The 26,199-nt window shown below is 40.2% G+C and overlaps 1 protein-coding gene across 3 annotated transcripts in view; it reads left to right on the top strand.

Moving 5' to 3' along the window:
* The window catches only part of cica (capicua transcriptional repressor a), an 83,370-nt gene that overhangs the window by 21,650 nt on the left and 35,521 nt on the right, over positions 1-26,199 (top strand). For all 3 annotated transcript variants that reach the window (XM_085790675.1, XM_085790674.1, XM_085790676.1), the window contains exons 3-7: positions 1,100-1,382; positions 12,528-12,698; positions 16,841-16,994; positions 23,332-23,431; positions 25,942-26,124. In XM_085790675.1, the coding sequence (XP_085646801.1) occupies positions 1,100-1,382; positions 12,528-12,698; positions 16,841-16,994; positions 23,332-23,431; positions 25,942-26,124 (891 nt within the window). The remainder of the gene's footprint in view (positions 1-1,099; positions 1,383-12,527; positions 12,699-16,840; positions 16,995-23,331; positions 23,432-25,941; positions 26,125-26,199) is intronic.

Below are 26,199 nucleotides of genomic sequence, written 5' to 3'. Positions count from 1 at the left end.
CTGACAAAAAGGACTAATGACAAAAATTAATAGCAAGTAAACATCAACAAAGCAGATAAAACTAAACGGACAGGACATAATATTTGTAGGCTATCTAATTATTTATTCTACTATCTATCTAATTATTAGGGATGGGAGAAAAAATCGAATCACATAAATATCGCGACATCTTTTTTGACGATTTTTAAATGGGTTTTTTTTGGGGGGGGGGGGGTTAAATATTGTGCAATGTGCATTTGTTATCCTTTTTTACATACAGAGAGTACTGGTTTTGAAAAGGGTTTAAGTTGACTTTATAATGGAGTATGTTAATTTATAGGCTCCTACAGTATTTGTGTGCAGATAAATGTTAAAAATGCTAAAGACTAAAAATCGAGAGAATCGGCAATATCGTAGAATCGCAATTTAAATCGAATCACCATCCAAAAAATCGTAGAAGAATCGAATCGGGAGAAAAGCATATTGTCCCAGCCCTACTAATTATCATTTTGATTATATGTTTTGTCGCTTTTATTATCTCAGGGTTCTTACGGATCCTTAAAAAGTCTTAAAAGGCATTGAATTCATTAATCTAAAAACAAGGCCTTAATTGGCATTCAAATGTCTTAAATCAATTTTTCAAAGTCTTAAAAATGTTAACACATGGTAAGTGGTATTTTATGGTTGTAATTAATCTCAAATCTCAAAATAATTGGTAACATTGCAACATAGAGAAGTTAGTGGCGGCCGTCAACGCTAAATTTCTCAACGCTACCAGCTCCCAAGTCAGTGTTTTGTTTTGTTTTTCTGACTTTTTATGCATTTATTTTGAAAGTACAGCTGGAAAGAGACACAATCCAATGTTCATGTAGCAGTCACTTTACCTTGGAAGTGGGTAAAATTGTCCCTAACCCTATGTAATTGATGTGGTGCTTTTTCTTTTCTTTTTTCTGCATTTGTGTTTATTATGAAGTCAGTCTTAAATTTCATTTCAAGTGGCTTTAAAAAAGTCTTAAAAAGTCTTAAATTTAACTTGGCTTAAGCTGTAGGAACCCTGTATCTGCTTTTACTTAAAGTATCTTTATCTTTATCTGTATCTGTATCTTATCTTCCTGTAAAGTCTCTGACTCCGGCCACGGGGAGCCACACCTCCCTGTCCAGCCCCTCGGCCCCGGGGTCGATGTCCACCTCGTCGGGCTCGGTGCTCCTGTCCTCCTCGGGCTCGGGGGGCCGGGAGCGGGAGAGGAAGCCCGAGGGGGGCCACCAGGACGCCTCCGGGGGGGCGCTGCCGCAGCCCGTGGCCTGCCACCCGACCCCCACCGCCCTGCTGCCGCTCATCCTGCCGGCCGAGTCGCCTCACCCGGCGCCGCGCAAGCAGATCATCATGGGACGTCCAGGCACCGGTGAGAAAAGAAAAAAGAAAAAAGCTTTTATCTCTGAATCGGGGCCTCGTGCTTCTTCTTGCTTTCATTATCTCTCTCAGGTTCTGGCCGAGTCATCAGAGTACTATGGCTATGACTCATGTTCACTGTACTATTGTTTGCTTGCAGTGTAGGAACAGAAAGCAAAGGTGAAGGAGACTTCCCCCCCGGCCTCCATCTGCAATTTTAGGGTCATTTTAGACTTTCTTATCAAGTTATTAAAGGATATTTAGCAAGATTTGTTTCATTTTGAAATATTAGACACCCTGTTCGATTTTAAACAATTAGTGTTTGCATTCATGCATGTTTTACTTGAAGGGATAGTTCGACATTTTGGCAAATTGGCCCATTGCCATAATCCCTATAGTCATAGCAGTAGGTTCGTTACCTTTAATTGTCGGTGCAAGCTATTTTTAGATCGGCGGGGCGGAGACGTGAGCTCTGCACGTTGCAAGCGGTATTTTTGCATTTCCCTCATCAAACTCATCAAATACACAATCCAACAACTCCACAACGCTCTGGTGGACAAGTTGTGAGCTGCACATTCACCACGCTATGAGATAATAACACAACGTTACCACACAGAGTTGTTTTAGAGGGAAATACAGAGACTGCTTGATGAAAAAAGTTAGGAGGTAGTTTGTGTTTTTCTTTAAATGTGACCTTTGAGGGTAACATTTATGCTTTTTGTAAATGTATGTTTTTGGTATTTTGTTATTATTTGTGTGAAACTTTGGACGTCATGGGACGCAAGACAAATTTCAGAGTGATCTGACAATAAAGTGTAATCTTATCTTATCTTATCTTATCTAAAAACTGCCCCCGACGGAAACGAGCATCAGTGGTTTTGCATGAATTTCCCTCTAAAACAACTCTGTGTGGTAACGTTGTGTTATTATCTCATAGCGTGGTGAATGCGCAGGTCACAACTTGTCCACCAGAGCGTTGTGGAGTTGTTGGATTGTGTATTTGATGAGTTTGATGATGAGGGAAACCAAGAAATCCCATAATGAGCCTCCGTAGCGTAGCTCTGAGCAGCTCACGGCTCTGCTCCGCCGTTCTAAAAACAGCTTGCACCGACAATTAAAGGTAACGAACCTACTGCTATGACTATAGGGATTATGGCAATGGGCCAATTTTCCAAAATGTTGAACTATCCCTTTCATTTTATTGGCTTTTTATGGACTTCCAGGAGTGTTTAGAAGCTGGGTTTGACCATCCAGAGGTGGATGTGCTGTTGTTGTAACTCTTCTAAATAAAAGGCAGCCACTTCTGGTGGCGTCTGTCTGAGAGAGAGAGAGGATGAAAAGCTGTGGTGATGTTTCTGCCGTCTGTCGGCTGCACTTTTGTGTGTCTATACTTTTTTTCCAAAGAAGCATCTATTCAGGTTTTTAAAAAAAAGAAAAGTCTGTTGTGAAAATATTTTGTCAGCTTCGTGTGAAAGAAAGAAAATTGGCCGCGGCGAGAAATGGAGGTGTTTAAATTCATCCTATACTTGTGTGCTTGTTACCATGCCAACCTTGCGATATTATATTGTACAGTATGGCAAAAAAACTCAGAAAGAAGTAATGTTACTTTGAATTTATGAATATGGAGACGGTTTCCATTTATAAAAAGGCAGCGGCGTCTCATTTTGTGTCATTATGAAGCTTCACTCTTCTGAATCTGAAAACTGAAAGTGTCATAAATTCAGGGAGATATTAGTAATTTATAGGTTGTTGTGCATCGTCACAGGTCATATTGAGACTTGGATGGTGATAAATGTCAGGTAATATGGACGTGGCTGCAGCTACAGAGGGGTTTTGTGCTCTGTAATATCTTAATTTTAATGTTTTTAATATTTAATATTTCATATAACTCTGGCTCGTCGGTCGTCTGGTCTATAATGATGATTTCTGGACTTGATTCAGATTAGTGAGTCTGCTGCTGTGTGTAAGTTGTGACTCAGTGTGTGTGTGGTTGCTGAGTGTGCATGTTGGGCGGGGGGGAGGAGGGGGGTTACCCTTTTTGTATATGTGTGTGTATATATTTGTATGTGTGTGTGTGTGTGTGTGTGTGTGTGTGTGTGTGTGAGACAGAGATAAGCAGCGTTTGAGTGAAACTTCGAAAAAGGGAGTGAGGATATTGACATGTCTCGGCATGCAAGACTGAGAGCAGAGAGTGCAGAGAGCAACGAGGACATTCACACTCCCCCCTTCCTCCTCCCCCCTTCCTCCCTCCTCCTCCACACACACACACACACACACACACACTCACTAACACACACACACAGACACACACACACTTACACAGACACACACTCATCTTGCAGTTCCAGACAATCAACAACAACCTCAGACAGGGGGCATCAAGGGCAAGTCCGGCGTGATGTGAATGTGTTTCATCACTCTCAACTGCAAAAAAGAAAAAGAAAAAAAGGAGTAATAATCGTATTGCCGTGTGGCGTGTTGTCATGGATACGCTGCTTCCACCGGTAGAATTAGCGCAGTAAAGCGTTGAGGGCCTGAGCTGATTACCGGAGCGCGCTTTTATTTTATTTCTCTCCCTTTCTATCCCTCTCTCTCTCTCTCTCTCTTCACACTTCTGCTGCTGCTGCTGCTGCGACCGAGCCAGGTGGCTGTTAACGTTTCCTACCGCCATACATTTTTAAAAACACCTAGAGCCACAGCGGGCCCTAGAAACAAACACACACACACTATAAAACACGCACACACACACACACAGAGAGAGAGGCAGAAGGCAGCAGCAGCAGCAGCAGCAGCAGCAGCGGAGGCCCCACGGCTGAGATCTCTCTCCTAAATATAGACCAGGCAGCTCAAGTGCAGCTGCATTAGCATCACAAGTTTCATTACTGCTGCTCAGTGTACGAGTGCATCTGCAGACGAGAAGGTGCAGCCGAGGTCCTGTATTGTGTTGCATTGTGTTGTATTGTTGTTGCACAGCAGCTCAGGAGCAACTTTTCTTATTGCTCTTATTGCACCCGCAGGAGGAATTAATGTAACTGGGTGTTAGTCAGAGGAGAGGACAGGTGCAGCTGTTCACTCCATCAGGTGTATTTTCTTTTATCGCTGCTGTATGCTCTCTTGACATTCAGAAACAGACATTCGCAGCATATATACATCATGTGAGCTTCTGACTTCTTGCATCTGTTGTCTGCCCTAAATGCCGACATAGTATTTTAGTTTATATCCAAGTTATGAGAAGAAAAACTTACAACCATAACAACAATTGAAACACTACTGGTTTGTGAAAATAAAATCCGGCCCATGAGGCGTGACATATTTGTAAATTTCTCCAATTTGTGATTAACAAAAGCTGTTATCTTTTCCATTTTATAAATGTCCATTGTGATATCCATCCATATATTTATGGTTGGGCTCTCCGGTGATAACCATTTTCTGGTAATACTCTTTTTACAGGCCACCAGCAAAATATTTACTAAGTGTTTATCTCTTTTCGGCCATTCCTGAGGTATGTGTCCAAAAAACATAGTCTTACTCTCAAGGGGTATTTCACATTTGAAGATATCCTGTAGGGCGTTGTGTATTTCTTGTCTACTATTTTAAAAGGGAAAAAAAAGAAAAAAGAAAACAGCAGACAGGGTTTTTCTGAGCTGCTCCTCCTGATTTATTTTCACATCTCCATCTCCAAACACCAAACACCATCACCACCACTTGGAGCTGGGAGATTCATGCAGCAGCGCCTCCTCAGGGTGTCGGCAGGTCCTGTTAAAGTTTGACGGATCTCGAGTCGTATTATTTAACACGTTGGAGAGTGAGGTGCTGCTGCCGGTGCTGAGAAACCCCAGAAAAAAGCCTGTGGTGCAAAAAGTAAAGTTGCATGATTCCAGTAATTCCCCCTTCTCTCTCTCTCTCTCTCTAAACCAGGGAACTACTTTACTAGTGGAGGATTAAAGGAATAGCTCACCAAAAAATGAAATTCAGTCATTAATAGTGACTCCCCCTCATGCTGATGAATGATGAATATTCTGGAGTAGTTTTTTATTCCTCAAAGTGCATCTGGAGACCCGGGAGGCCGGTTCATATAGTCCAACCAAAACTTTATATGACAGTCAATAACGCCCGACACAAAAACGTCCGTAAAACTACACAAAAACCATTTAATATTCCTCCACACTGCTCGTCCACTGCAATCCAAGTGTCCTGAAGGGAGATAGTTCAGAGTTTACTGGAAACTACGTCATTTAGGACATTTTTACAGCCTAAACAGTCCTGGATTGAATTTGCCTGGGGCACACTCTTGCGATTAATAGCGCCCGACACAAATGTAGGTCCATAAAACTACACAAAAACCTTGTAATATTCTTCCACACTGCTCGTCCACTGCAATCCAAGTGTCCTGAAGGGAGATAGTCCAGAGTTTACCCGAAACGAAGTCCGGTCACGTCCGCTTGCATCGCCTGAATGCGAGAGCGCGACTGTTTGGGTTGTAAAAATGTCCTAAATGACGTAATTTCCAGTAAACTCTGGACTATCTCCCTTCAGGTCACTTGGATTGCAGTGGACGAACAGTGTGGAGGAAGATTAAATGGTTTTTGTGTAGTTTTATGGACGTTTTTGTGTCGGGCCCTATTCACTCTCATAAAGTTTTCGTCCTCCCAGGTCTCCAGATGCACTTTGAGGAATAAAAAACCCACATGCTGAGTATTTATCAGCATGAGGGTGAGTCAACAATGACTGAATTTCATTTTTTGGTGAACTATTCCTTTACAGTAATACACATTTCTGGTGATAAGGCAGGACGGATTAACTTGTTCCTTTTTAGCAGATAAGAGAAATGTCACTCGCTCTGTGACACCGAGGAGTTAGGAAACACGTTCGTTAGTACGATGATGATGATGATGATGTTGTTGTTTTTTTTTATCTCTACGCTGTGACATTTAGTCGAGACGGAGCTGGAAAGTCGAGCAGATCAAATGGAAATCAGACCTGGTCCGACCACATCAGTGGGCGGAAAGTACGACTCAGCGCTTTCAGTGGGTCACATTCTGACTCGACTCGACACCAAAGGGTTAATTTACCGTTATTGACAATATCAACAGCGCTTCCTGTTGCTGCTGCACCGATCACTCACATCAGATGGAAATAAATACCATATTACATTTTTTTAAAAACTGACGACACACAGACTAATTAAAACGTTTACATCAGAGCTCGATGTTTCCCCCCAGGTAACATTTAGGTTTAACTAGAAAATGCATCTCCTGAAGGAAATACGGGTGAATGCTGAAAGCTGGAAGCTGAATGAGCTGATTATATTGTTGAAACTATTAATGCTGAATTAAGTTAAGAAACTGCTGAAGAAATCTTGAAGAGATGAAATAATATATGAAGAATATGAAATGGTTTGAAATTACTTGAATTGTTGAAGATCAGTATGAAGAAATTGAAAGTCTGAAGTCTACTCAGATTTACTTAAAAACATTTTTGAACCATTACTAATGTAGATGAAACAATATCTGAAGAGTAAAAGTAGAAGATGAAAGATGGAGGATGTATGAAATGGGTGCTAATTACTTGAATTAGTGAAGAATAGTATGAATGAATTGAAAGGTTAAAGTGCACTCAGATTGATTTAAAAGCTTTGTTTTTGAACCATTGCTAATATAGATGAAACAATATCTGATGGATATATTAGATGGAAATAAATACGATAATACATTTAAAAAGAAACAACACATAGACTAATTAAAACGTTTACATCAGAGCAGCTTTCTCTCTCCCTCAGGTAACATTTAGGTTTAATGAGAACAGAGATGTTCCTGTTAACAAACTAAGCACCTGAGCTCGTATTCACACTGCTGATTAAACCTGCACCAACAAACCGGCTGCTACATATCAGCTGTGTTTTTGCTCGTTGCAACAAGTATCACTTCTGCTTTCTCAACTTCTTTTTTTATTTTGAAAGGTTTTAGGAATTTGAATTAACCGTCTGTCACTCCACATGAATTGGAAAAGAAAACATATTTGTTACTAAATAAATATATAATCATAATCAAACATTCGTGGTGTGATGATGCCAGTCGTCCATCGTCAGTTCCTCATTTTTAACCTGGTTTCATAACATCATAGCTTCCTCACATTCGTTGCAGCTTTTTCAGCTTCAATATTTGAACCTAAAACATTTTGACAAGTTTATTTATTGAGTTTTATTTTACTTTTTTCACCAGAGCTCTCGGCTTTCAGCAAGAGCTCAGCATAACACTGGTCCACAGACTCTGCTTTAATTCAAATGACAGAAAAACAACATAACATAACATAACATAACATAACATAACATGCAACTAAGACATTAGACTTTTTATTGATCCCACTGGTGGGAAATTCATTTTTGCAACAGTAGCACAGAAGTCAAGAAAGTGAGGAATAAAGATATAAAGACATTCACGACGTCCAAAATATACGTAAAACAAAAATATGTACTGTTATGTTCAAAATGTATTTAAATAGAGAGGAAACTATATAAGTTATTCGATCAGAAATAATAATAAATATAAATATAATATAAATATAATAATGACATAAGTTTTTCCACCATGTTTTCCTGATTGAAAATGAATCAGTGATTCTGAGTCATATCGTATCTTCAGTTTCTTCTGCAACGGTCTGTGCAATGAACGATATGACTAAATAAGAAGTGTGGATATTAAGTTTTTCTGCTTTAATTCCCTGAATAGAAACGCTGAATAGAATAATGTAAAAACATATTTTGAGCGTATTCTTATTGAACAAATTGCTCATGAATAATCAATCAGTTTAACAGAACTTTGATTTACCCGTCTTCGTACTCATCGCTTCTCAGGCAACTTTATCGCACATGTTCATATCAGAATGACTATGAAAATACGATTAATTGTTCAGCCCTGATCACAAAAAATACAAATGAGTAAGTTTGAGATCATTCTGAAATAATGTTATTATTTGTTCGCCAGAGATCAATATTCAGTTCAGTTTTTCTTATTTTCATATCACATGTAAACAGTTTGTTCTTAACAGGCGTGTCCGACCCAAACAAACCAGCGGAACAGAAATTTCCTCTTTGGTTCGGGCCAAGAATTAATACCAATGAGCCGAGTCGAGTCCGGGCTTCAACACCCGTGGGTCTGGTCCGGTTTGATTTTAATTTTCAGGCCTGTTGAGAACTCAAAATACATCCTTTGACCGATCACAGATGGAGATCTATGGTCTGGTCATCTCAGTAGTGGTTCATTGTTTTGACTCTTTCATTCAAGCATTCGCAAGTGAAGAAACGTCACAACGCATTTACATCGACACGGAGCAGAAAGAACAGAATGATTTTACCATTTAACATGATATAATTTTACTTTCTTTCGGTTTAAAAGTGAAATTTCATTCAGTTTGGGCCTGTTTATTCTGATTGAGCTGTTTATATGGAGCATTTTCATTCAGTTTGACTCTAAACTGATTCTAATCAGAAAACCCAGCTACTGCTGAAGTGTTTTTTTTCCAGCAGAGCATTAAAGCAGAAGTAAGTGGTCCGGTCGTTTTCGCTAATGCTGCGTTCCAGGCAGGCTTTTGAAATCGTAAATTACAGCTTCAAGTCACAACTTACGACTTTGTAGCGTTCCAGGCAACCCACTCGTGTTTCTCCGACCTGTTTTACCGGTGAAAGTCACTATAACGGCCACTCGTAACTTCTGACCGGTGAACTCGTACCAGATCGAACTGGTACCACTTCACGGTCGGAAAAATACGAGTTTCCTTGAACGCACCATAACAGTCCTCGTCCCTACGTCGCCACATTCACGGCGTCCCTTGGCTGCACACACAGCCCTGCATGCCGTTCTCTCTCCTCATTGGATAAAAACTGTAGGATACGATAAATGTTTTCTCCTGGGCTCAGAGCAGAGCAGAGTGACTGACAGACCCGTGTTTCAGACCAAACACTCTATAGAAGTGATTGCTGTCGGAAGATACAACTATTTAAGACTTATATTAACACAAATATATCACTTACTTCTGCTTTAAATCCCTACGAGCCTTCAGAGCTGCTGCTGCTGGTTTTACTGCAGTGTGGCGGCTGAACCTGACCTCTGTCCTGCCTGAAGCTGCTCAGATAAAGATCTAGTCGGTGTGAGAGAGAGGTGAGGTCATGCACTCAGGACTATTTGTGGTGTCTCCCACTGTAAGATCATCATCATCAGCAGCAGCAGCAGCAGCAGCAGCAGAAACCTGCGGTGTGTAAAATCCCCACTTCCTCCTCCTCCTCCTCCTCTCAGCTTCCTCCTCCTGCAAACAGCAGCACAACGAGTCCCTGAGTAGTAAAGAGAGCAAAGGTTGGTCATCGTCATGTGACGCCGGGATCAGCACTTAAAAGAGAAGTTGTTGTAAGTGTGTGTGTGTGTGTGTGTTCTCACGTTTTCCCCTGTCGTCCAGCTCAGCAGTACTATCTTGGATCTGAGCACCCTTGAATGTTTTTCCGCTATATATAGACCGTTTTTAATACTTTAGTATAAAATTATTCATGGAAACGGAAACTGGACATTGGCGATTTATTTTATTTCCACTCTGAGCCGACAGAGAGAGAGAGAGAGAGAGAGAGAGCGAATGAGTGAAGAGGAGAAGAGAGTGAAACTTGTTTCTGAGGCTGAGATCTTTTATTAGTCAGAAAATTTATAGCAGAACAAATCACTGCTGAAGTAACAGGAGGGAAATGTTCAGATATTCAGGAGCTGAATATCAGCTGTGTGGTCGTAGCTGTAGCAGTGATACAGGGGTTTAATAATAATGAGAATTATACATTTTATTTATATAGGTGCCTTTTTAAAATTCACCTTAAACTACAGATGGAAATTAGCTCTTAAGCTAAATAATAAATAATAAACACTTCCTGCATAGTTTGATTTCAGTTTGGGCCGATTGTGTGTGTCTGCTTTTCATTTCTTCATATATAAAAAGAGCTGAATCACAATTTTAAATGGGATTATATTATCAATACAGCACTTTACTAATGTTTAATGCTAAATTTATTTATTCATGGTACCTATTCACTGTATTATCCACTGTATTTGTATCATTGTATTTATTGTATTCATTCAGTATATTTTAGCGTTAGGGTTATATGCATCACATTTTCAAATTTTTTATGGCAATGTTGTATTTTTTCGTGTCTTGCCTCACTCCCGAGTCCATGACCAGCAGATAGACACCATCCTTTCGACTGTGCGTGCAGTAACCATGGAGATAGAGCCGTATCGCCCGTAATTAGCTTAGCTCAAACACTGGAAGTGTATGGGTAGTGTTAGCCTGCCTCCTACCTGAGCCGAAATCAGCAGTCAGAAGCTGATTTCATTTGAGCTCTAAACTCTGTAAATATATCACTTTATCGACATTTCAAACATGTTTAGGTGAGAAAGTAGACGTTTAGATCAGCAGTGTGTCGTTAATTTGTCTAAATACCAGCTGTTTACAATTTTGTTCGGACGAATTCGGCGCTACTCAAGCTAGCCGTTGTGACCAACGCACTTCTGGTTACTTTCACAAAATAAAACACCCGTTGCCCTTTACATACAGAAAACCATGACGATAGAATTTGTGCTTTTACTTTGAAACAGGAAGCTAACCTACCCTCGATGTAGCTAGCTTGAACCAAAATAAAGCGTCTTTGCTTGAACCCTCCGTTTTGACCGATCTCGTCCCGTTAGCGGCATTTGACCGCTCAAGATGCCTTACCGGAGAGTTTTGTCAGCTCTGAGACGAAGATCGGCCCGCCGGTTTCCGTTTAGAGTTGCTGAAGAGTTTCTCTGACGACTTTAGGTGGAGGCAGGCTAACACTACCTATACACTTCCAGCGTTTGAGCTAAGCTAATTAGCGACTTTAGGTAGGAGGCAGGCTAACACTACCTATACACTTCCAGCGTTTGAGCTAAGCTAATTAGCGACTTTAGGTGGAGGCAGGCTAACACTACCTATACACTTCCAGCGTTTGAGCTAAGCTAATTAGCGACTTTAGGTGGGAGGCAGGCTAACACTACCTATACACTTCCAGCGTTTGAGCTAAGCTAATTAGCGACTTTAGGTGAGGCAGGCTAACACTACCTATACACTTCCAGCGTTTGAGCTAAGCTAATTAGCGACTTTAGGTGGAGGCAGGCTAACACTACCTATACATTTCCAGCGTTTGAGCTAAGCTAATTAGCGACTTTAGGTAGGAGGCAGGCTAACACTACCTATACACTTCCAGCGTTTGAGCTAAGCTAATTAGCGACTTTAGGTGGGAGGCAGGCTAACACTACCTATACACTTCAAGCGTTTGAGCTAAGCTAATTAGCGACTTTAGGTGGAGGCAGGCTAACACTACCTATACACTTCCAGCGTTTGAGCTAAGCTAATTAGCGACTTTAGGTGGAGGCAGGCTAACACTACCCATACACTTCCAGCGTTTGAGCTAAGCTAATTACGGGCGATACGGCTCTATCTCCCTTGTTACTGCACGCACAGTGGAAAGGATGGTGTCTATCTGCTGGTCATGGACTCGGGAGTGAAGCAAAACATGCAAAAAAAATGTTAGCATATCCCTTTAATGCTGTGATGCAGCAGTAGAGGTGTTTGTGTGTGTGTATGTGTGTGTGTGTCTTGGCTTGAAGCGTTGTCGTCGCTGCTGCTGCAGAGTTCAGAGTCTAGACGGAGTCGGAGAGAGAGGGAGAGAAGGTCTGAGGATAAAATAACAGGTTCCTTCATCACATCCCATCACATCACACACCACATGACCCCTCAACTCTCATTATCCTGGGGGGGGGGTCTCTATATGTGTGTGTGTGTGTGTGTGGAGAGGAGGGGGAGAGAGGGGGGTGCAGAGTAGGTCACTGAATACACAACTCCATTCATGGTCTTGTGTCTCTGGCAGTTTCTATCAAAGTGTAGTTTTTTAGAAGCTCTTGAGCTCATCGCTGGCCCACGATCACACAGGAAGTCACATGGTGCCGCCTGAGAGAGAGTGTGGGGGGGGGGATGAGGGAGGACGGGGGGAGGGGGGGCGGAGCTTCACCTTCTGTCCACGAACCCACGATGCTGAAACAGATAAACATGATGACATTTCACTTTTTCTCTCCCTCTCTCCCCCCTCCCTCCCTGTGTGTTCCCACAGTTTGGACCAACGTGGAGCCGCGCTCGGTGCCAGTGTTCCCTTGGCATTCGCTCGTCCCTTTCCTGGAGCCCAGCCAATCAGCAGCAGGAGGAGGAGGAGGAGGAGGAGGAGGAGGAGGAGGAGCGGCCGCCCAGCCTGCCGATGGCCAGCAGCTCGTCAATCAGGCCAAAGGTAGCCAATGACCCCATTCCTCCAGGGTGGACATGACATCACGACTCTTTACCCACAAGTCTGATTTTCATTTCACATTCACAGCTTGTGCACACGCATTTAAACACACACACACACACACACACACACACACACACACACACACACATATACATAGAAAAATAAGAGACCACTTTCACAAATGTTTCTTAAAGGGATAGTTCAACATTTTGGCAACTTGGCCCATTGCCATAATCCCTATAGTCATAGCAGTAGGTTCGTTATACCTTTAATTGTCGGTGCAAGCTGTTTTTAGAACGGCGGAGCAGAGCTGTGAGCTGCTCAGAGCTACACTACGGAGGCTCATTATGGGATTTCTTGGTTTCCCTCATCAAACTCATCAAATACACAATCCAACAACTCCACAATAACGCTCTGGTGGACAAGTTGTGACCTGCACATTCACCACGCTATGAGATAATAACACAACGTTACCACACAGAGTTGTTTTAGAGGGAAATTCATGCAAAACCACTGATGCACGTTGCCTTCAGGGACAGTTTTTCATCAAGCAGTCTCTGCATTTCCCTCTAAAACAACTTTGTGTGGTAACGTTGTGTTATTATCTCATAGCGTGGTGAATGTGCAGCTCACAACTTGTCCACCAGAGCGTTGTGGAGTTGTTGGATTGTGTATTTGATGAGTTTGATGAGGGAAACCAAGAAATCCCATGAGCCTCCGTAGCGTAGCTCTGAGCAGCTCACGGCTCTGCTCCGCCGTTCTAAAAATAGCTTGCACCGACAAATAAAGGTAACGAACCTACTGCTATGACTATAGGGATTATGGCAATGGGCAAAATGTTGAACTATCCCTTTAAAAGCATCTCTACATGTATGACAGTCATTCTTTTCTTTTCTTTATGGGCAACAGTGTTTATATAATATATAATGTAAGCTTCCATTATGTGTAATGCTGGTGAGGAGAATCTGGAATAGGCTACTACTGAACTACTGAATACTTACTGAACAGCTACAATGAACTTTATAATAGTAATAAATAATAAAATTTATTTATACTGCAGCTTTTTTAACATAGTTACAAAGTGTTTACAGACCAATATAATGAAAACAAATGAGAAAACAGCTCACAGCGACTCATGAATAGTAAAATAAAAGTCAAATTCTGTGACCAATGATATTTAAAACCATAAATTACATTATAAAAGTGAGTTTTTAAGATTCACTCTGAGGACAAATGCAGTGTGATAAAAGTAAACCTAGATAAATATAACAATTACTTGACTTTTTTCATTTTTTAAAAAAGTATTTTATTGGTTTCTTCCTGTTGCAAAATACACTCAGTGTTCATGCTTCTTCCTGTGAAATGACTTTGTGTCCTTTTATATAGAAGAAGTGTGACCACATCACGACTCTTTACCCACAAGTCTGATTTTAATTTCACAGCTTGTGCACACACATTTAAACACAAGCACACACACACACACACACACACATACATATACATATACTGTACATACAAAAATAAGAGAGCACTTTCACAAATGTAGATGAAGAGATGAAGAAGATTATAAAAACCACTGCTGGGATTAAACATCGACATTAATATCCCACAAAAACTGATTTATAAACTCTTCCTGAGTTAAAATATTCGGTAACCCTTTAATTTACAGGCCGTTAATTACGTGAAAATGCCTAGAAATAACAATTAATTGCGTAGTAATGTCTAGAAATAGCCCAGAAATAACAGTCAGTTTCATAGTAATGTCATGTTTTTCATAAAGGCAAAAGATTACACAGGTTTTTTTTGGGAAAGGCCAGAATTTTTCTCCACCAAATCCGTTATTTCTTGCAGATATTTCTCGACATTACTTATGAAATTGATGGTTATTTCTAGGCTATTTCTAGACATTATGACACAATTACTTGTTATTTCTTGACATTATCACGTAATTAACTAATTAATTAATTTATTAATTTATGTTGTGTTGTTTAAGAATGAATATGAACATGTTTTCTTTACTTTATTATTATTCAAGGTCTGAAAACATTTGACCAGTTGTCATTTTCTGCCAATAAAAGCTCTAAATTACAATATTTTTATTTCAATTTTGGGAGAAATGCTGTCAGGTGTTTATAATAATAAAACAAAACTGCTCATTTCACTCAAACACATACCTATAAATAGTAAAACCAGAGAAACTGATCATTTTGGGAGTGGTCTGTATATATTTCTATCTATAAAGAGTTGTGTCTGAAAAACACTTTCCCTTTTAAGTGAATGAGAATGAATAAAAATAATCATGGCTGTCGTTTCTCTGCCAAAAAACGCTCCAGTACAAACGTTGGCCGGACCGAGCGAGTGTTTCCCAAAACAGTTTCGACTGAATTGCGATTCAGAGTCGGCGGCGGCGGCACAGTTGGTGTTTACACCGATCCAGTTCCAGTAACACTGTTGATAACACTGTTTATTGACTCGAGTGCTAAATTTTATTCTGACTGGTGGGAACAAGACGGTGTAATCTCCAAACTGAATCTGAGGAAGGAAGGAGGGAGGGACGGAGAGAGAGGGACGACATGTTTTAGTCTCTGAGTCGTTGTTTCTTTATTTTTATAGAAGCTGAATATTATTGGGAGTTATTTATGTAACATTATACGTAACATTATGTCTAAAAGAGTCAGTGAATTGTTGGTGTTTGTGAAATAACTGGAGGTTAATCGATGGATCAAATTATCAATATATTCAGAAAACAGAAACTTTTTTATGGTGAATTTATTCATTTATTTATTATAAACACACACTGTTGCCTATGAAGTTGGAATAATTTAGTTTTCAGACACATTCCTCTTTAAATGATGCAATTATCACATACTGAGTCCAAGATATACACTTTATCTCTCAAGAATAAATCACATCTTCACAATCATTTCATGAGAAAAGGTAAAAAAAATATATTTTATTCCAACTTTATGGGCAACAGTGTTTATATAATATATAATATAAGCTTCTATTATATGTAATGCTGGTGAGGAGAATCTGGAAGGACTGGAGGATAATAATGATAATAATAAATAATAAACTTTATTTATATTGCAGCTTTCTTGACATAGTTACAAAGGGTTTACAGACAAATACAATGAAAACAAAAGAGAAAACAGTGACAAACACACAACACAACTCATGAATAGTAAAATAAAAGTACAGTTCTGTGACCCATGATATTTAAAACCATAAATTACATTATAAAAGTGAGTTTTTAAGACAAATGCAGTACAAAACCTCGACAAATATAACAATTACTTGACTCTTTTCATTTTTTAAAACTATTTTATTGGTTTCTACCTGTTGCATAACTCACAGAGTAAAATAAAAAGCGCTCAGTGTTCATGCTTCTCCCTCTTAAATCACTTTGTGACCACATGTTTCAATTGAAAGTCTTGAAGGTTTTCACCAGAGGAGGAATGATGATAATAATAATAATAATAATAATAATAATGATAATTATGATTGGCTTTAATGTCAAACTGCTTCTATAACATGCCAGTGAAGTCACAGAAACCCCCCGAGGAGACACTTCCTGTACCAGCGAAGTGAAGTGCATTCACGTCGCCGCAGCAACACGTCCTGACATTATAGTATCTGTAATAATCAGAGCTGCTCATCATCACACCTCCCACTCTGACTCATCACCACCCGGCTGCACGGCCGCGTGCACACGTGCAAACCTCCACTCACTTGTCACTAACAGACTTTTCTTTCTTTTCTTTTCTTTTCTTTTCTTTTCTTTTCTTTTCTTTTCTATATGCAACCTTTTATAGGTTGGCATTCTCTTTCTTAACTGTTTCCCGTTCTTGTTTAATTATTCTAACATTTTATCTGTACTGCAAGCGCATTTTACTTACTTATTTATAAAATCATTTGTATTGTACCTTTGTGAATCTGTGCTTTTACTGATTTGGTGGGTGCACTGCTGTTGACTATGGGCTATTTTTGATTGATTGTGGGTCATGTGACCTCAGAAGGAGGGGGGGTTTGCATGGGTTTTTCTTTTTTTCTGTGATGTTTTATCTGTAAAGCACTTTGTGCATTTGCTTGAGAAGTGCTATATAAATAAAATTATTATTATTATTTTTTTCTTTGTCCAGAGCCTCGGTGCGGCGTGGCCCTGGTGAGTGAGGGGCGGTCCGGACCTCCAGACCTGGAGAGGGGCTCGCCGTCCTGCCCTCCCCCGACCAACGACAATCCTCCTGCAGACAGGGGCGGGGCCGACAGCGAGACGGAGAGCGACACTGACGACCCGTAAGAACAGTGTTTATAATGTTTATACCATATATATATACCATATTATACACTGATGATCTTATATTTTTATATTTATCTTATTTTACAAGTTTTTTTCTTTTCTTTCTTTTTTTATTGATGTTTATGACAGACAAATACAAACAAATACTTACATGGATAAGATACACATCTTGTTTGCATTTATCAGTATCTATCTGCCCAGCAACAAAAATAGCAAAAAAATAAATGCAGTCCAGCAATAATGTACAGAACAGGCCAGACCTACAACACAAAACATAGATCCACAAAACAAAACAAAACAAAACACCCAAGGAAGTCTACATATTATACCAATCCTGTACCTGCCTCTAATAAAATGTGGAGAGATGGCGACATTCTTACATATCCAGCAACTGAGCTATAGGAATGGGCCCCACACCTCGTTAAATAAGTCTTCCCTCCCAGCCACTCTATAGGTGACCCGCTCGTAGCCATTGAGCTTAAAACCTGTATCCACTCCTTAAAAGTGGACTGAGTGGGAGATTTCCAGTGGCGTAAAGTTATCCTGCACCCTGTTGTCATAGCTAGACGACACCAAAGTTTTTGGTGTTTCGACATTTGAATGTTATCTGGAAGTAATCCCAACAAACATACAGGTAATGCAGGGTTTTTGATCAAGTGTGTGCCCAGCACCTTATTCAAAAACACAGTTATTGCCTTCCACATGTCTTTAGTTTTGTCACACTCATATAACATATGTACCAGAGTTCCGACCCTTCCATTACATCTCCAACACAAATCACTGTTTCTGAGTTTCAGTCTTGCCAGTTTTGAAGGGGTCCAGTAAGATCTATTTAATATCTTATAAAGTTTTTTTTTCTTTTCCTTTCCTTTTTCAACTTGAACATTGTGTAAAAAGGTGGAAAAGGTGGTAAAATCAGAGTCAGAGTCAGTTTATTTGCCATTTGTGGAAGGCGACCACATTTGAAAAGGATTTGCAAGAGCTCCAACAGGAACACTAAGGACAATAAGACAATAGATAACATTTTTGTTAATAAGACAATCAATAAACAGATACAATAGATAGAATAAAAAAAGGACAATTTGCCCCCATGGAGGCTGACGGACGGTCACCAAGAAAAAAGTACAGTACATATAAAACATGCATACCATGTAAAGTGCAAGTGCAAAATGTAGTTTAAGGCGTCTGTACAACACAAAGATCATATTATCACAACAAAAAGCACCTTTATCTTCCATCTAAGGAGTCAAATATGTTCTGTGCGCACAAAATTATTAATATATCGTTTCATTCTTCAGCAGTTAAGACTCTTTGTGAAGTGTTTTTCTGATTGATTGTTTCTGCGAAGTTAATTTATTCCTTATAGAAGATTTTAATTAATTCAGAGTAGGGAGTTGATCAGCTGTGGCTGCAAACGACAAGAACAGAATAAAAAGAAAAAGAAACACAAACAACAGATTGAATTGAAATCCATGTGTAGACAAAATGTTGTGTTACATGAGCAGTAATTTATATGATTGATAAAATATTTTATTAATCCCCACAGGAAATTGGTAAATTAAGGTGCCCCAGGCAAATATATACTAATAGAATAATGATAATAATAAAATATAAATTAAAAATACCTCCTTATAGCAATAAACAATATGTATAGTTAATATTTACATGCATTTTACAGTGAATCTAAACAGAGTCAGTTCAGTTTAATCTGTTTTATTGAAAAGTCACTGCAGTTTATAACTCTCCGTCCTGTTTGGAAACTTAACTTTCTATAAATCTGTAATTTAAAAAATATATATTTCTGAACATGAAGAAGCATCAAAACAAAACAAACCAAACCAAAACAAAAAAAACCGTCTCATTTGAACTCTCGACTCGACTCGTTTTGTGTCTTTAAAAAAAAAAAACCCTCACAACTTCTTTTATAAACGCTGAGTTAAAAAAAACAAAAAAAACGCTTGCTGCATTTGTGTTTGTTTCCTTCCTGTGACTTTGTGTGTGAGTCAGTAGAAACGAGAGAGAAAGACAGAGAGAGAGAGAGAGAGAGAGCAGCAGACACATTAAAGGGACAGTTTTGTTTCAGTTGTTAAAAAATCACGGCTTTTAAAATAAAATAAAAAGTAATAAGAACTTTGGTCAGGGCCACAACACTGATAAAAATCCTGCAGAAAGAAACGACAACAAACTACTTTTCTATCAGTGTGTGTGTGTGTGTGTGTGTGTGTGTCTGGCAGGACTTGTACAGTCTGTGCTTGCTCATTCCACTCTCTCAGTCTCAGGCTGTGTGTGTGTGTGTGTGTGTGTGTGTGTGTGTGTGTGTGTGTGTGTGTGTGTGTGTGTGTGTGTGTGTGTGTGTGTCTCTGCTCTTTCACAGTGACTCAGTCGGCTGCGTGGCTGTCTGGTCTGGTCTGGCTTGTAGTGTGGTTTTCAATGTTTCAGGGTCACTGTGCTCACAAAGGGGGCCGCCGCCATCGCTCAGAGAGACAGAGAGACAGAGAGAGAGAGAGAAAGAGAGAGAGATGCTTCACTTCTCTCTCTCTGTCTCTCTGTGTTGCAGTGGTTCACACCTGTTTTCTGTCGGCGTCTCAGTGGACGAGAATAACGACGACGTTTTCTTTCTCTCTGTTCCCACCTGCCTGCAAACACACACAAACACACAGATAGACAGATAGGTAGATAGATAGATAGATAGATAGATAGATAGATAGATAGATAGATAGATAGATAGATAGATAGATAGATAGATAGATAGATAGATAGATAGATAGATAGATAGATAGATAGATAGATAGATAGATAGTCTTTATTACGGACTCGGGTACATTATAAATAAAAGAAGACAATACAAAGACACAGACAATATGGGATAAAATCACCATCCTAAAGGGATAGTTGAACATTTTGGCAAATTGGCCCATTGCCATAATCCCTATAGTCATAGCAGTAGGTTCGTTACCTTTAATTGTCGGTGCAAGCTGTTTTTAGAACAGCGGAGCAGAGCCGTGAGCTGCTCAGAGCTACGCTACGGAGGCTCATTATGGGATTTCTTGGTTTCCCTCATCATCAAACTCATCAAATACACAATCCAACAACTCCACAACGCTCTGGTGGACAAGTTGTGAGCTGCACATTCACCACGCTATGAGATAATAACACAACGTTACCAGACAGAGTTGTTGTAGAGGGAAATACAGAGACTGTTGATGAAAAACTGTCCCTGAAGGCAACGTGCATCAGCTGGTTTTACATGAATTTCCCTCTAAAACAACTCTGTCTGGTAACGTTGTGTTATTATCTCATAGCGTGGTGAATGTGCAGCTCACAACTTGTCCACCAGAGCGTTGTGGAGTTGTTGGATTGTGTATTTGATGAGTTTGATGAGGGAAACCAAGAAATCCCATGAGCCTCCGTAGCGTAGCTCTGAGCAGCTCACGGCTCTGCTCCGCCGTTCTAAAAACAGCTTGCACCGACAATTAAAGGTAACGAACCTACTGCTATGACTATAGGGATTATGGCAATGGGCCAATTTGCCAAAAATGTTCAACTATCCCTTTAAAAGAGCATGAAGAGTGGACACATTAAATTTCCTTGCAAGCATATTGGCCTGTGCATAGAGTTTATCATCACCACATACTGTAGGTCTTCTCTGGTTACGTGGCCCAGATATTTAACTTTATTCACAACACCAAGTGCTTGACCAGCTAAGAAAAAGGAGGGAAATTGTGAGTTCCTATCCTCCTTTTGTTTTTACAATCATAACCCTCTATGGTACCATGTTACCACTTTCTGGCCTGTCACATCTAAAAAAAAATTTACACTAATAGATTAGTAAAGTTTAATTTTTAATAGTTCCATGCAAATTATTTACTTATTAAATAATGGAAACGTGTTAAAATGCAACGTACCATTATAGAAAATTGCAGTGTTGCCTTGAGGCGACAGTGGACCATTATGGAATCAATATTGCATTATGAGACTATGGTAGTGTGTGTTTAGGTGTAAATATAATGTTCAAAAACATATAATTCATCATAATTTTGTTTTTTATCCTTAATAAATGTGATTTTGGATGCAGTAAATTAAACATCAGACTATTATGATGATGATGAGGAAGATGAGAGTGAGAATTGGGATGAGGATGAGGCCGGTGAAGGTGAAAGTCTACAGAGACTGGTGTTTCTAATACAGTAGATGATGAACCGTAATGGTACAATGTTGCTACAGGCAACAAATCCCAAAAACTTCCAAAAATAAATAATTTTTTAAAATGTCTTTAGATTATGTTTATTTAGTCTATTTTGAGACATAAAAACACTACAAACATTTTTCCCCCCACTGGCATCATAGTGCAGCGTACCATAGAGGGTTAATGACACTTTTTTAGAAAAGAAAAGTCTGATATAATAAACATGATTTAGATTGTCCACCCACGACTATATAACCTCCTGCTCCTCTCAGTTTCTTATCTGCTGCACACACACACACACACACACACACACACACACAAACTGTAAACGTCTGTAAAACATGCACACAGATTATAACACACAAACTCTCACATGTCTCAGGTTTGCTTTTCTGTCTGTGTGTGTTTGATGTATATAATATAAAATATGAAATCTTTAGCACAACTAGTCTGTAAAGGAAAATGTTGGTTGACACTGAGGTCAGTCTCTCCAGCAGCAGCAGAGAGGTTCAGACTGTGTGTGTGTGTGTGTGTGTGTGTGTGTGTGTGTGTCTGCAGCAGCCTCACACTCTGAAAAGGAGTTTTTTTTTTGTCACGGTTTCTCAGAGGAGAGCAGAGAGCACGACTCAGAAGGAAGATAGAAGATAGAGAGAGAAAGAAAGAGAAAGAGAAAGAAAGAACATAAAGATATAAACATCTAAACACAGAAGGAGAAAAGAGTCTGAGAGGATCAAAGAGAAACAGAGGGAATAGAAAAGAGAAAAGAGACGACAGGAAGTGGAAAACATCACACAGGTCAAATAATGTAAATACACAACTTTTTATTTATAGTTCATAGGTTTTCATATTTGCTATATTTTATAAGAGAAAGAGAGAGAGCGATCGATCACCTGTTGATCCAACACCTGTCTCTCCTCTTGTTCTCCACTTGTTCCTTCAGGTTTTTTGTGCAGATAGTCAGTTAGTTAGTTAGTTAGTTAGTTAGTTTAGTTTATTTCAGACAAAAGAAATAAGAAATAATACAAGGAAGCTTGATAGTCAATTACAAGTTCACCACAAGTTCACAATGTGATGCAAGTAGTGAAACTAAAAAATAATAATAATTATTATTATTGTGATTAATTAATTAAGAAACTTTATTTATAGTTGTATTATTTAACAAATACACATTTACATCCAAATCATGCTGTTTTGTAAATGCATCGTGGGCCCACTTGCAGTTCCTTCACTGACCAGCAGGGTCAGAGGGAGATACAGGTGTTAAAGGAGAGATGGGAGGAGCTCAGGTGAATCCAAGGGACTGAATGACTCAAAACCACAACACGGAAACTTAAACCCAGGTTAACCCTGATTTATTTATATTTTATTATTCATCATCGTCTCCTTTTGTTTCCTCACCACTCACAAACTGTTGCGTTATTTTATTTTTCCTAAAAAAACAACTTTATTCAACTTTAATCAAACGGACAAAGAGTGAAGTGAAGAAAAACAGATTGCGCAGCAGATATGTTCGTTTTTATAATTATTTAATGCAAAATATTCTCAATAATTTTCAGACTGCACAGCAGATATGTTAATGTAAAACAGATTTGCATAAATATAAGCAAATTTAAAGAAGTATGAGATTAAAGAATAATCCGCACAGAAGTCATTTTCATTCTATTAATTGTTTAATACAAAATATTAAACATATAAATGCAACATAATATGATCTATCCTCTGCCCTTCGTGACTTTACAATGACTGACTTTGACATGAATGTATAATAGAGGAAAATAATGATTATAATAAATGACTTTATTATATATCCAGGTCAACAGTCAACTTCACTGTGAATATGATAGAATAGAAATATCAGGAAATGCAAAAAACCACTTGTTTTGAGGCCGTTTATTCATAAATCACGTGCAACTCTGAGGTGGTGATTCCAGTTTTTATTTTTGTGTCTTCTGTGTCTGTGAATAAAAGATAAAGAAAGAAGAAAAAGAGCACAGTTAACGAGCTGGATTTAGTTTTTGTTTGTACAGTCTGTTCTGGATCTAGATCCTCATCTGATCCTCCACAGAGGGAATTCCCTTCTTTCCCCGTCTCATTGATCCTCAGTTTCACTTCTCCTCTCTCTTCTCTCTCTCTCTGTGTGAATGCAGCTTCTCCCCGGGCGTGGCCAACGACCCGGCGCCCGTTACAGGCCCCATGAAGAGACGCACGCAGTCCCTGAGCGCCCTGCCCAAGGACGGAGACAGGAAGGTGAGCTTCACCCGAAAACACACGATCCTTTTCTTTGTTCGTTTTTGAACACAACATCGTTTCAAGAAATATCTACGTACACACGGATTCGCTGAAAACGGCTCTAAACGCTCCAGTACGTCCACCAGGCCTGAGTGTGGCGCTGTAATGCTGCCACAGACACATCAACACCAGAAACAGAGAGGAAGACAGAAAGCTTCCCTGCTGGATTCAAACTCCAAACATTAAGCCAGGAACACACCCCGCCACGACGCGCCCAGACGCCGACGGCTTTGGCCGACGAGTCTGTCGCCTCTCGTCGGGAGAAAGGAAACAGTGAAACACACTGTGACCGCCCCGACTGCCGACCAGAGAGACTGAGTGGCGAGGACTCCCCCATAGAAATACAGACCCATACAGACCAGGGGCAGCTCTGCTCACTGTTCATTCAAACAAACTAATGCCACTGCCACAGTTGTTAAATTTCATCAATGAGACCAACATTAATCTCCCAAAAAGAATTTAACCAGCCACGTTTTAACAGCGCGAAAGCCGAAATTAAAACAGTTTTTAGCAGCTTACTACTGTGGCTCGGTTGCCGCGAAATGGCGATAGCCGATGCTAATTTCTGTTAGCTCGTCTATGGTGTTTTACATTATACATTAGCATTAAGCTAGCGGACTTTATATGCTTAGTTGTGACACTAGCTGTGTGTGTTTTGAACGTTGTTTCAAACTATGTGGGTTTGATTATCTTTGATGCTTAAATTGCCGCTTAATATATTGCTTTTCTCCTCTTTTTATTTTGTATACCATTTTTACTGTAGGACAGACTAGGACACCGTTTGTTTACTGTGGTCACTTCCGTCCCTCCCACACACCGCGCTGATTCGCTTAGGGCACCGCCAATCAGAATCGCCATAGCTAGCACACAGCCAATCAGAGTACCCGACGAGTCTACTCTCCCGACGGCCGACGAGTCCCGACTGAAGCCCCAGCCACACTATCTCCGACCAATTCGCGGAGCGTCGTGTCGCTCCCATTGAGAAAAAATTGGGTGGCGCCGTCGGGAGTCGGCGTTGCCGCGCAAAGCATGCTGGGATACCTGACGACGCGACCCAATGATTGCTGTCGGAAGATATAACTATTTAAGACTTATATTAACACAAAAATATCACTTACTTCTGCTTTAAAACTATTTTTTTGGGGGGGGAAATATCGTTTTCGCCCCCGAAATGCCATTTCCATTTTACACGGAAACGATCTGAACAGAAAACGCAAAAGTGCCGTTGCAGTCTCACTTTCTATTCCGCGTTTAGACTAGCGTTTTTGGAGGGGGAAAGATTATGGAATCCGATGTTATATGGACGCCAGACGGCCAGACGGCTAGGTGGCAGCGTGAAACACACCACAGTAGGGCGGTCAGAACGAACTTCGCTATTCGAATACAATTCGAATGTTAGTCAAAATGAGAACATTCGAAGGTGGAAACTGACGTTCGAACGTTTTTAACGAGGCAAATTAACGTGCGTCGCGACGTTCAGAGTAGTCCACATGTTGATAAAACAGCATGCAGTTGTTGTTGTGCACAAGGTAAAGCTGCAGCTTCAAATATACGAGCAGAGTTTTTTAAATTGCCCGTTCATTCGGCTGCCACGGTGGCGTATGTGTCCCCACACTACACGCACACCTTTTTTTTAAAATCAATAGATCCGCGGACCACTTGTGTGCTGATCACGGATCAGCTGTGATCTGTTGCACCACTACTCTGTGCCCTCCCTGCAGACCCCGCGAGGAGGGGGGAGTGGGGGGATGCCGCCCCCACCTGTGAAGCCGTGTTTCCTCCTTTTTTTTTTTTTTTTTTAAATATATACCGCAACATATGGTTCACGTCAAGATAACTTATGTATTTTTGCTATTCAAACTTCCACAGTCCATAGTTGTCTTTGTTTAACACTTCAAGAGACTTTTGGTTAAGTAACCATGGACAGCTCCTATGCAGGATTGTTCTGCGTTCTGCTGTGTCGTTGTCGCCACCGTCATCGCTGCGCTGCGCTGCCCCCCCCCCCCCAATAATGAGGTTAAAAAAAAAAAAAAAACATATTAAAAATTCGAATGTTAGTCGAATATTTAACATAAGATGGGTTAGAAATTCGAACCTGATTTGGGGGGAAGATTGACAGCCCTACACCACAAAGTCCACGCGCCTAAATGCGCAGTTCGGAGCCGATCGGGTCCAATCAGAGCAGGACTTTTGCGTTTTTACCCTTTAGATGGGAACGCAACGGTGGAGCGTTTTTAAGATTTCCACTCTGGAGAGCGATATCACTTTTTTTTGCATTTTTAAGCCCCCAAAATGCTGTCGCCGTCTAAGCGAAAGGCACATCTGGTAAAATATTTTGTCATTTTCACCTGCGAGCGTTGTCGTGTAAACAGAGCCTCAAACAATAAAAAAAAACCTTTTTTTGCGGATTTGCTGATCAGTCACATCAGTCAGTCAGCTGATCGTGTCTCTCTCTTCCAACCGACCAGAGGGAGAAGGACCACATCCGCCGTCCCATGAACGCGTTCATGATCTTCAGTAAGCGGCACCGAGCCCTGGTCCACCAGCGACATCCCAACCAGGACAACCGGACCGTCAGCAAGATCCTGGGGGAGTGGTGGTACGCGCTGGGCCCCAACGAGAAGCAGCAGTACCACGACCTCGCCTTCCAGGTGCAGTACTACTACACACTACACACTAACAGTTAACCACCTGTATTTAAAGGAATAGTTCACCCCAAATTCAAA

The sequence above is a fragment of the Trachurus japonicus genome, chromosome 11, assembly GCF_045865225.1.
Source record: "Trachurus japonicus isolate A0001 chromosome 11, Traja_1.0".
NCBI lineage: Eukaryota > Metazoa > Chordata > Actinopteri > Carangiformes > Carangidae > Trachurus > Trachurus japonicus.
The sequence above is the reverse complement of the archived record's forward strand: the minus strand, read 5'-3'. Positions and strand labels throughout refer to the sequence as shown.